Source organism: Panthera pardus, unplaced genomic scaffold, assembly GCF_024362965.1.
Source record: "Panthera pardus isolate Hobbes unplaced genomic scaffold, ASM2436296v1 HiC_scaffold_15, whole genome shotgun sequence".
Lineage (NCBI taxonomy): Eukaryota > Metazoa > Chordata > Mammalia > Carnivora > Felidae > Panthera > Panthera pardus.
Genome location: NW_026526710.1, coordinates 71,014,853 through 71,027,363, shown reverse-complemented (window position 1 = coordinate 71,027,363; position 12,511 = coordinate 71,014,853). Strand labels below are relative to the sequence as shown.

Below are 12,511 nucleotides of genomic sequence, written 5' to 3'. Positions count from 1 at the left end.
AAAAACTCCCAAGTTTTAAAACACAATGGAGACCATGCTAAGAAAGCCTCCCGGTCAATGCAGACCTAGAGGTCATTCAGTTAACCTCAACAACCCAGCTATGAAGACCTTTCAAGATAACTTGGAAGGGAGGAAGCATGTTCAAAGCTAGGGCTGTGTGATCAACAGAACGGGGTTCAGGGCCCAATTCCGTAACTGCCTCGCTGTGTGGCCTTATACAGGTCACTTGACATCTCTGAGCTTCCATTCCTCACCTGTAAATCTTAGCACGCCTCACAGAGGGTTCATGAGGATTGAATGAGACAAGTACATCAAGGCCTAACATGGTGCTAGGTATAGAGAAAGCATATGAAACCGTCGCCAATTACGCTGGTTTGCATAAATTACAGACCGAAGGTGTCAAAGGACTATCCCACGTCAGCCTGGCCTTCATTTCTATGCCATTTACCTCCCCGTAACCACCCCCAAAATGCCACATCTAATAAGAAAGCTGTCATTGAGACTTTAGTATTTCACCCAGCAAAAATCTCTTCCATAAAGGATTTCCAAAATCTTAGAAAGGATGTTGTAACAGAAGATTTCAGAAGATCAACAGTAACACTCCCAAGTAAACTGCCAAAATGTGCTACGGGATTGCCATTAAATAAACAAATACACAAAGCAAAACAAAAAACTGCCAAGGAAGCGCGCCAGACGCAACTGGTCCAACCGTTCGGATTCCCAACCCAACCTGAGGCTGGGCCCGGAATCACAAAATTTGGCCAATCTGCTCATCTAACACCCAAAGTCCTTCACCTGACGGCAATGTCAAATTTGGCTTCCTGAAGGTGACCCGATTTAAACCAGTAAATAGGAGTAATAACTCACTGAGGAACCTCAGCCGGAAAGACACAAAAAATAAACAGCACGTGCATTCACACAAGCAAAGTCCACATTTAATCCCTTCCGTTCTACAAGCTGGAGAGACCTAGGAGCAAGGTCCTCCGTCATGGCATCCACTGCTTCAGCAGCAGCACCTACAGCTAAAGAAGCTTTCTGAGAGGGGACACAAAACCCGGGTGCCCTCCAAACACACAGTGCTCTCCCATCAACTTCCAACGAAAAACACAAACTTTAACTTCTAAGAAATGTGCCAGGTAGGGACACCTATTTTGCTAAGAGGTGCGCAAGACAACTGCGTGGCAATCAAAACCTCCTCCTGTGTGATGTCGGGCAGCACATCGAGTGCCCGAACTGAGGTACACCCATATTTAATACGCCTGGAAAAAACAGCCTCAGCCAGTCTGCTTTCGGAGCCTGTGAAGATCTGTCATTTGTTTCCTTACCCAGGCTAACTCAGAGAGGCCAAACAAACTGTGCAAATGCCACAATTTGTTAATGTTCTACGAAGGCATTCCCTGATTTTCCAAAGGGTAACCTGACAGTGCAAAATCTCCCATAAAAAGCAAATACCGTAGAAATGGGAAGTCATCAAAACAGCCCTGCCTTATTTTCTCACTGGCGGGGGAAGCTGAAAAAACACAACAGATGTGAGTTGCCTTTTGTAATACAACGTGCAGGGGGTGGGGGTAGGGGGCGTGGAATCTCAATAGTTCTAGCGACACAGCCATCACTCAATAAAATGTCTTCGTCACCTCGTGCTGCTCCCCATACAGCCCCAAACATCCCTCTAGCAACATGCAGGAATGAACCCAGTCATACATATACACACAAACCCCAATGCTGTTTGTATTTCATCCTTCACTCTCACACTGGACACCAGTTAAGAAGATCTGTGTTAACTCAAGCGGCAAGATGCACTCTAGGCAGAAGGGGACACTGGATGTACATGTAAAGAAAGATTAAACAGGGATGTACACAGCATTCCTTGATCCCGTTAAATTTCCCAAAACACTCTTAATAGTAATATATTTTTTTCAGGGAGCTTTGAAAATCATGTAAAAAAGAGAGAGAGACCAAAGATGAAATGCAGCGGTCTTCCCCCACAATACCTCAAAAGCCCTTTGTTTAGGAATGTCTGTATCTCAGCACCTTCCTAAAAGCTCGCTGCCTGCCATCTACTGCTGCTCATTAAATGGAGAAGTGGAGAGTGAAAGGGGAAGCTGCGGCAGAGGAGCCTGCCGGGGAGAGGAGCACCCCCTGGGTAAAAGAAAACAATGGTCCTTTCACCCATCCCCAGGTGACTGCTCCAAAAAAGGAAATTATTTTACCCGAGCACAGCATGGCAAAATAACCGAAAACGTAAATCACACATGATTTGCATTGCGATCATTCTTTGATAACATACACACCACAGCAAGCTTTACCTAGCTGTTAAGGAAAAAAAAAAAAAAAGCCATACCCCCAAACACCCTCCCCACCCCAAGATAACTACTCTATTACACACTTACAAAGCACGCGCGCGCACACACACACACCCCATACCAGAAAGCTGGTGAGAGAGAAGCCATAACGTGGGCAGGTCTAGATAATAGCCTTCCGTGAACCCCACCCCCAACCCCGGAGAAAGAGGGGACCTCAGAAAAGAAAGGAGAGGAAGAAAGAGAAAGCCAGAAATCCTCGGGTTTCCAGGCATCAACTTTTCATGAAATGAACAACCAGGATAGGAAATACCTCCCTGCTGAGTAATGCTTCATGGGTTGTAAATTCACCTCTCGAAAGGGGAGCCAGACCTGAGCGCGCACCCCGCCAGATGGCAAACCCCTCCTACCTGCTCCATCCAGCCTGCTGGTCACGCCGCGCCAGCGACAGGCCTCCCACCCCCCCCCCCCCCCTTTTTGGCCGCGCAACACACCAATAAGAGCCGAGCGTGGCTGGTCGAGAGAGGGCTCAGCAGCGATTTACCAGGATCGCTTCGAAAAGGAGGAGTGGGAAACTGCGAGGAGTGAGGGTAAAAACAAAGCTCTTTCCAGTCGAACCGGCAGCCTTGGAGGCGTGGCTTATCTGGTTTGCTTTATTAATAAAAGAGATCAATTGAGCTTTTGTCTCTACCCCGGAGGTGCCGGGCTTTAAATCCTTGGGAGGAAAGAAAAAGGAAAAAAAAAAAAAAAAATGGCAGGGCTGCAAGCTTCCCCCAAGTTTCCAGTAGCACCTGCCACCACGCCAGCCGTCCTCCCCCACCGAAAAGACCCCGAGATCCACTCTCCTGGTTTCGACTCTGCAAGGGACAGACACACCCAGCTCGAGCGTGTCGCCTACTCCCACCGTGATAAGCACACATTCATCAAGAGCACTTGCTGACTCGATCGCTGGAAAGTTCCAAAGGGGAGACAATTCAGGCTCCTCCGCGGCCCCGGGCTCCCCCGCGCGGCGCGGGCCCCCAGCCGAGACCCAGACGTGACATACATCATGGACTCCCGGGCTGGAGGGGCGAGAGGCGGAAAGTTGCCCAACAGCCCGGGAGACGCTGCTGGGAGAGGAGGGGGAACAGGCGGCCAGAGAGGCGCACGCGCCTTCCTCCCACTCCCAAAGCAGGGAGCAGCGGGGCGAACCCCGGCTCGAAGGGCGTAGCGCCGCTTTATTTACAAACAATGCGCACGGCTAGGGTTTGGGGGCGCAAGCGCCGGGCGGAAGGGCCCGAAGACCACCCCCCCCCCCCCAAGTCGGGCCCCAACCGCAGAGCACACCCGCCTTTGAGGTTCCGCCGCAGGCGCTGGAGACGCGCACCCGGGGGTCGGCCCGATTCCCCACCCCCTGCCGGCGCGGGACAGGAACTCCCCGGGGAGTCCCAGGAGGGAAGGGACACCGCTCACCTCATCTTCCGAAAGTCCGTAGATCTCCTCCCCGAGCCCGGTCGCCATGGAGCCGGCGCCCCGCGAGGGCTCGGAGGCGCTCCCGGGCGGCTGGGCTGCGGCGCGGGCGGCCGGTCTTCTCTCCTCCTCCGCGTCCGCGCCCGGCCTGCGCGCGTCCCGCCGGGGGAGCCGCCGGACGCCGGCAGGTGAGGGAGCCCGAGCGCGCGCTGCGGCCGCCGCCTGCGCCGCTTCTTCCCGGAAGGCTGCGGGGCCGTACGGGCTGGCGGTCCGGAGAGCGCGCCGTGCAGCGGGCGGCGGCGCGGAGCCCGCCGGGCTCTCCCTCCCCGCTCGTCCGCCCGCAGCACTCCGCCCCTCTCGGAGCCTGCTCTCCGATCTCCGGAACCCGGCTCGCCCGCCCCCTCGCTCGCTCCCTGCGGCCCCCGCTCTCTCCGCCCAGTCCTCCGCCTCCTCCCACCCGGCGCCCAGAGGGGACCCTCCCCGCCTCGCCGGGGCGGGCACACGCGCCCCCCAAGCCAATCACAGGCCGGACTTGGGGGCGGGCCGCGGGCTGCGGGGTGGCGGGGCTCTGCCCCCACGCCCACCCCACCCCCCAGGCCTCCAGCGTGGCTCTCCCGGGCTCACCCGGCCGCAGAGCGGGTCAGCCTGGGGCGTGGGTTTGGCCTTCCGAGCTGACCCACCCTCCTCTCTCGCTTGCCCTCTGCTTTGGGGAAGGGGCGACCTGGGCATTTGGGGGGCGGCAGGGGGTGGGGAGGCTGAAGGCATTTTCCCCGGGGGGGGTGGGGGGGGGAAACTCCACTCAGTTCATTCTTCTTCCCCACGGGCTTTTTACCCAGAGCCCTGAGCTCGCAGTAAATGTTAAAGGAGGAAATATGGATGTTTCTAGACCCCTTTAAATAATCTTGACCACCCCAGCAAGCCGGACTTGACTACGGTGTCAGTTCCCTGGAGCCGATCCGCCGGGCCTGGCCGCCTGCAGGGGAGAGGCCGCCCCGGTGTGGCCGCGAGTCGCCACTGCCTGTGTCAACCTTACAGAGCACAAAACCAACACAGCGCCAACTCTGGGTACACACCCACCCACTCGAAAACCGACAGCTTGGTTCTTTGAATAAAAGGCAGCTCATTTGTGAGCTGCAACGTGAAATATCAAACTCAAGTTTAAGGTTATCCTCTGCATATGCAAACTATTACGATGTCTTATTAGCCACCGTAAGATTTCTTCCCCGCTTCCAAGCTACTGTTTCTTCTACAGCAAGCAGTTCATTTTAATCCTGCAGATTTACAAGAGCGCCAGAGACTACTTTAAATAAATGAAAGAAATTCATCACTCGACCTTTTTTCCAGGAAGCCTTTCCTTAAATTTAGATGGTAAGTGCAGTTGGGAGTTAAAAAAAAAAAAAAAAGAACAGGCCATTTTCCTTTGAAAAGAAACCTCGGAATGCCTACTTGGGTATTTACTGGGTGCTTTTAGAATTTTTCAAGAAGGAACTCACGTGATCCTAGAGAATCGTTGTGCCTGTTCCCAGCTACTTTACTAAAATATCTGCCGTATGCCCTGCTAGATCATTTTCTGATCTAGCAGGAAGAAAATGGACATATCCAACCTCACCTAAACTCTTTGCCTCCCAATGACATTACACTGGCTTAAAACAATGTGCTCTAAGTATAATGGGTCTCAAGGCTTAGCCCCATGGAGTTAATACCTCTCAGAAGACTTCTTGTCCAGGAATCATGGGCCATTAAATCAACAGTACTTAGATACCACAAAAACCCAATTGAGGGGGGAAAAAATCATCTTTACCGAGGAGCACTTAAGACAGATCTCTTCATTCTTTGTACACAGCCCCAATTCTAACATGCTCTTCACGGAGCCTGAGACTCCTATAGGATTCACTGCTTCTTTACCTCACTAGCCAGGCCTTTGTCAAACTTTGTTACCTTTATAGGGGGCAGGGGGCGAGTACTCGATTTTCAAGTTTTCTAATAGAGAATTGAAATTTCTAACAATATTCCTACATCCCGGAGGTACATAGTTCCAAGCGTTATCCCTGGGGGAGACCATAATGTATGGGAACTGTAGAGGTGGGTCATATTTCCTCCCTGGTTCCTGCTCCCACACCCCCACCCCAACGGCCTACACCCACCCCCCGGCACTCTTGGGTCATGTCCTTGGCTTTCCCTAAGGAAAGGCTATTAGAAACTACAAGAGGAAACTTGCCATATGTCATTTATTGTAGGGGTGTTTATAAAACTGTGATTCATAACATCATTCGATGACTCCTGTAAGAACACTCGTAACGTTTCAGATCTGTGAAGAAAAGTTTCCTTGGGGCACCTGGGTGGCTCAGTCGGTTAAGCGTCCGACTTCAGCTCAGGTCATGTTCTCACAGCCTGTGAGTTCGGGGCTCACGAGTTTGAGCCCCACACCAGGATCTGTGCTGACAGCTCAGAGCCTGGAGCCTGCTTCAGATTCTGTCTCCCTCTCTCTCTGCCCCTCCTCCGCCTGCACCTGCTCACTTGCACGCGTGCTCTCCTTCCCTCTCTCTAAAATAAACATTAAAAAAAAATTTTTTTTTAAAGAAAAGCTTTCTTTCTTCCAAGGGACTGGGAAGCTTTTACATATGGATGACAAGAACTATTTCAGATGATTATTTTTCTATTTACCCTGGCCACCAGGAAACAGAACCAATCTTCTGGCCTTAAGCCATAAAAGAACCCATAAAAAATGAAATCAGTCCCCTTCGTAATTACGTACCAGCTTTCCCCCAGTGCAATGGTTCTGTATGCTGGATGCACATTGTTACCATCTGGGGAGGTTTAAAATTACCCAGTGCCCAGTAACAAGGGCTCAGTTGTTAGTATAGGAGACCATGATTGCATTGGTTCAGAGTAGGCACACAGGCATCAGTAGTTACAACGGCTTCCCTGGTGAGGCTAATGTGCATGTTAAGTTGCGAATGATAGCCTCTGCCAGCGGTTCCCAAATTTTACTGCACATAGGAACACCGGGGGAGATTTAAAACTATTATTCTCTACCTTCTTCTCCCAGCCACTGATCTAACTGGTGTGGGGTGCCACGTGGGCATCAGGAGTTTTAGAGGCTCCCCCCAGGGTTTGTCAAGTACGGCAAAATGTGCGGACCTCTGGCCCAGACTACTATTCCTATTCTTCACATATTTTCTATGATCTTGATTTTTTAACGTAGAGACCATAGCAGATTATAAACATACTCAAATCCTCTGTGGAATGAGGTAGGATGTAAACGAATGTACTTAATGTGACTAGAGTTGCTGATGAGTCCTACCTGCTAGGGCTCTGAAGTCTCAGAATAGCAATCCAGTGTTTTGGAAAGTAGTACTGTGGGGAGAACAACCCCTAAGAGAAACTCTCTGGCATTCTCATCCAAAGCAAAATCACTCTGGCATCCTCTGGTCAGGTTCCCATCTACCCAACATAGATCCTGACTTTATGTTGTTCTCTAGAATTGCTTCCATTTTGTTCCCTTTGGAGGCTGCCTGTAAAACATTGAAGATTTGATGCTGTGGGTGTTTGGTAAACGCTCTTCATCAGATCATCAGAAATGAAAAATTAGCAAGAACAATTTTAAAGTACAACGGGTGATCACAGATAGGGAACATTTTCCTGTGACACCTCTTTACAAATTTTAGCTTACTGTGCCTTTTTTTAATTTTTTAATTTTTTTTTTTTTTTTTTTTTGAGAGAGAGGGAGAGAAAAACGCATGAGTGGGGGAGGGTAAGAGAGAGAGGGAGACACCGAATCCAAAGCAGGCTCCAGGCTCCAAGCTGTCAGCACAGAGTCTGTCGCAGGGCTTGAACTCAGGAATCATGAGATCATGACCTGAGCCAAAGTTGGACGCTTAACCGACTGAGCCACCGAGGAGACCCTAACTATGTATGTCTTAATCAAGCCTAGGAGGTACCCAAAGCTGAATAATCCATAGTGTCATATATTTGCATAAGTTTCATAAAAATAGCACAACAGTTTTCTACTCAGTTTTGGGTGACTTGGGTTCTTTAAAAAGAAAGCATGTGAAATAGGCCTTTTGAAAATGACCACGTACCTGTAAAAAAAAAAAAACTGATGTCATCTTGGAACTTAGCAGCATTCATGGACACATAGAGAAAACTCACAAATTTAAGGTGTTTCCGATTATACAAGGAAATAAACCATCTTTCAAACTTTGGACAAGTATAGAGGTGAGCAGCAAAGAGGGACTTGTAAATAGCTAATCTTTTTGTACAAAAATAGCTAAGCTTCTTAAGAATCACATCTTGAACACCTGTGTGCTGTTCTAAAACACCTGCGTGCACTCTAAAAATATCTGGGACATAGATATCGGATTCCTAATTTTTCCCAGTCTGACTCAATACTTGCCTCTTAACTGGCTATGTTACCTATTTTCCTTTTAAAACAATATTTCTAAGATACCTAAATTTGCTTCCACATTTTTACTGTATTTTTCCTTACTTTTAAAGGAGTCTTTTCATTGAATTGTGCTAATGTTGTTTTTTTTAATTATTCTATTTATTGGGATGTTCATCAATGCATCTCCTTGTTGCTTCTTAGACATTCTTCTGACATCACTTTCCTTCTTCTTGAGGAACATACTTTTAAATTCTTTTAGTAAAGGCCCACTGGTGATAAACTCTCAGTTTCTGTTTATCTGAAAATGTCTATATACATAGAAGATGGTAAAACTTACCTATTACAAGCAGACTGAATGTGGTTATGGAATGTGGAATGTTCTTAATGTGACTATTCTCACTGATCTTACCCAACCCCACCACTCTAAAGTCTGAAGTTCATAAATTATTCTGACGGTAATGGGGGGGACAAAACAACCCTTAAGAAAAACTCTAGTCTTACCCAAGTGAAAATGATGGTCTCATTCTCTGCACTTTGAAGATGCCGTTCCTCTGATTTCTGGCTTCCATTGCTGGTGATGAATGGGCAGCTCTTGCTTCCTTGGTAGGTCATTTGTCTTATCTTTAGCTCCTTTTCATTCTTGGTGTTCTGAACATTCTATGATGTGTCTATATGTGGCTTTCTTTTTATTTATCCTGCCTAGTATACCTCGCACCTTCTCTGTGGATTGAAAGTTTTTCTTGTTTGGAAAATGCCCCACTTTCAACTCAGATTCTCCCTATCTGTCCCTCTGGGATCCCAATTAATCACATGTAGGCCTTCTCATTGTATTGTCAGTGTCTCTTCCCCCCTTGAACATGTACTTCACATTCTTCTCTGTGCTCTATTCTGAGTGCTTTATTCAGAGCTCTCTTCCACTTTCCTAAACCACCATTTGGTTTTCTTGTGTTTTGGTTTTAGCCCATCGATTGAGTTTTTATTCAATAACTATGTTTTTCATATCTAAAACTGTTTTTCTTATCAGCCTCATCATTTTGATTTTGTTTCCCAACTTCATTAAATAAGTCATGACTAAGTTTTATGCCTTACTAATTCTAAGATCTGAAAGTTTGGAATGTGTCTCTTCTTTCCGCGGACTCTCACTCGTAGGGAGTGAGTGACTTCATTCCATGTGTTTGTCATAAACTAACACGGCTGTGGGCTTATTTAATCCTAGTCTGGGGGAATCCAAGATGGATCTGTGTTTGCTTCTGCCAAGAACCACTTTTCTGACTTGTTTCAGAGTCACGCTCTCATACAGAAGGCTCGGGTTCAGCCACTTGCCCGAAAACTACTCTCCCCTTGATTGTGGTGCTGATGCAGCATTTATTCGCTGCTTACTGCTGCATTCTTTGGTTTCAGCTAACTTTTTCAGGCTGGAGGAGTATGACCCATTCACTACGGTTCAGCGAATACTCACTTCCTCACCTCTGGGAGGAATACATGTTCCTACCCCAGGGATATCACACTTGACCATGTGACTTACTCTGTTCGCTAGCCTAGGGGTAGAAGGCACAGGCGGCCAGTTCAAAACAAAGAGGCTTTGCAAGTTTTGCCACTTCTTCTGCGCTCCCACCGTCCACCATTGAGAACGTGACATCCCAGCTGAGGGTTGCTCCTAAGCCTGGGTCTCAGAATGACACAAAGAAACAGACCCGAACCTTAACCTCAGCCTAGAGCAGCGTCACCCAACTTAGCTGCCCGTACGCTGCGTGTATTAGAGATATAGGTTATCGTAGCCGCTGTGGTTTTTGAGTTTTTGCTATGCACTGTTATTGCAGCCTAAGCTAAAATGCGGAACCTCTGGGGACTAAATAACTGCAAGCCTAACAACCCGTTTTAAAAATCAAGACAGTGGGGCCCCTGGTGGCTTAGTCAAACTTCTGACTTTGGCTCTGGTCATGATCTCCTGGGTTGTGGGTTCAAGCCCCGTGCCGGGCTCCATGTTGCCAGTGCAGAGCCTACTTGAGATTATCTCTCTCTCCCTCTCTGTCTCTCTCTCTCTCTGCCCCTCCCAGACGTGTGCTTTCTCTCTCTCTCAAAATAAATAAATAAACTTGAAAAAAAAAAATCAAGACAGTGTATAGTAGGGAGACCCTTCTGAGCAGCTAGACCAGCATCACACCCAGCTGAGAAAGCTGTTCATCTTATTTACAGACAAAGCACTTGAAATTTAATATAGTTTTTCTGCCTAAAAGAGGCAAGTTTTGTTGTTTTAAATAATGCCTTTACGATCTCATTCGTGCCTGGTAACTTAGTCAATTTTAAAATCAGAGACCAAGCTCTGATTTCCTAGAAACTGGAGACTGTATTAGTTTCCAATGGCCACTGTAACACGTTCTTATACGCTTGGTGTTTTAAAACAACAGATGTCTGTTCTCTTACAGTTCTGGGAGCCAGAAGGCTGAAATCAGTATCAGTGGGCTGAAACCAAGGCTCCCGAGGTTTGAGGGGAGGATCTTCTGAATAAGGTTAACATTCCCAGATTCTGGAGGCTAGGACCTAGACTTTTTGCCTTTTTTTTTTTTTTTTTTTTTAGTTTATTTATTTATTTTTGACAGAGAGGAAGAAGTGATGATCGGCAGAGAGAGAGGGAAAGAGAGAAAAATCCCAAGCAGTTTCCACACTGTCAATGCAGAACCCCATGTTGGGCTTGAACCCCAGACTGTGAGATCATGACCTAGGCTGAAATCAAGAGTTGGACAATCGACCCACTGAGCCACCAAGGCACCCTGGACCTAGATATTTTTGGAGGCAGTTATTCAGCCAACCACAAAAAGTATGGTGATAAATTTCAGTCTAAACTTTTCCAGATGACACAAATGCTCAATTATTTGATCCGACTTTTTTGTAGAACGAGGAATATTTTTTTCCTCCTTACGTTGCATTTTCATTTGCCAGAAGCAAAATAAATTATGTCCTTCAACTCTGTGGTAGACCATCTGAAACGGCTCCTTTAATTAACAATTTTAACAAGTTCACTGATTGTGTTTTTTAAAAATGTATCTGAGTGGCCTGAAAAATCTCTACTTACTTTAAAAGGTGAAATGTCTTTTCATTTTAGAACTCCTTTACCCTGCTGGTAACCTTTTAAAAGAGTGTCTTTGAAATGACATTCTTTACATTTATTATTTTATTAAAAACCGGTAGATTGAGACAAACTCATTGGACACCTCAACCAAGGGTGCCAAAGATTTCTCTAACAATGTTGAAATAGCTTTCTGCTGTGTGCTGGAAGAAGGACGAATTGGAGGAGTGGCATTGGGATTATTTCTAGAAGGATCTAGTTCCCAAAGGACTGGAAAAGAGAAAGACAATTTCACAGACTAGAAATCTTGAATTACCCGTGTTTTCATACTTTATGAGTTAGGGCTTGAGGCAAATCCAACCAGCTCACACAGCTATTAGCGGGGAGCAAACATCTTAGGTTTTTCTCCACAATTTGTTTTCCGCCTCTCACCTCCAAATGCAATCCCTACGGTGCTCCCTGCCATCACTTCCCCCACTTCTCCTCCTATCTCTTTCCAGTGTTGTGTGCTGTTCGTTCAGTATCTCTGGTCCAGTCGTAATCTGATCCTAAACAGGGAGGACTCCTCCACCCGCTCTAGGGTTGGCTCACCTGTGTCTCCAGAACCCAGCCTCTGGGAACGTCTCACCATCTTATCAAGTTGATGCCATGGATACCGGTAAGAAACTTCTCTGCCTTTCCAAGGAGAGCAAGACTTGAGAGCACAGGATTGGAATACCGGAGAGAAAAAAAAAGCCGAAGGTTTGACAACAGACTCCGTCGGCAAGACTGTGGAGACACAACATTTTCACACATTCCTGGTGGGTGTACGAAATAATCCCTGTGAAGGAGAATTGGTCCGCATCTGGCAAAAATACACCAGTACAGTAATCCAGTGATCCCACGTGTAAGACTAACACCCTTGGGAGAGCACGAAGTGTTGTGCATTTGAAACATTGAAAGATTAGAAAATGACCCCCATCTCTATTGATGCCCTTCAAGAGACAAGTGGTTGAATCAATTATGGATACGTCCACACGATAATTGTAAGAATGGAATTCTATGTAATTGTATGAATAAATTGGGATGCTCTCCGTCCGCCGATGGGGCGTAATCTCAAGGATATGTTGTTCAACTAAAAGGGAGAAAAAAGCCAAGTGCAGAACCCTGTTTCTCCTGGGCTACCATTCGTATGCAAGTAGGAAGACACGCCTGAGTCCAGGAGCACAGATAATGTCACCAAGGGCTCTGACGCTCGGTTCTGCTTGCCTGTGCTTGTCTTGGCTCTGCAGTCTGGTTCTTTCCAATGACCAGATTGCTTGCAGCCCA

General features: G+C 47.4%; 1 protein-coding gene across 3 annotated transcripts in view; it reads right to left on the bottom strand.

Moving 5' to 3' along the window:
- NEDD4L (NEDD4 like E3 ubiquitin protein ligase) overlaps nt 1–4,153 on the bottom strand; it is a 341,630-nt gene extending 337,477 nt beyond the window's left edge. The window contains exon 1 of one of the 3 annotated variants that reach the window (XM_053902769.1): nt 3,753–4,153. In XM_053902769.1, coding sequence (XP_053758744.1) covers nt 3,753–3,800 — 48 coding nt within the window. In that variant the 5' untranslated portion in view covers nt 3,801–4,153. The remainder of the gene's footprint in view (nt 1–3,752) is intronic. The other 2 variants (XM_019463932.2, XM_019463934.2) reach the window with 2 other exon arrangements.
- Nucleotides 4,154–12,511: the final 8,358 nt, after the last annotated feature.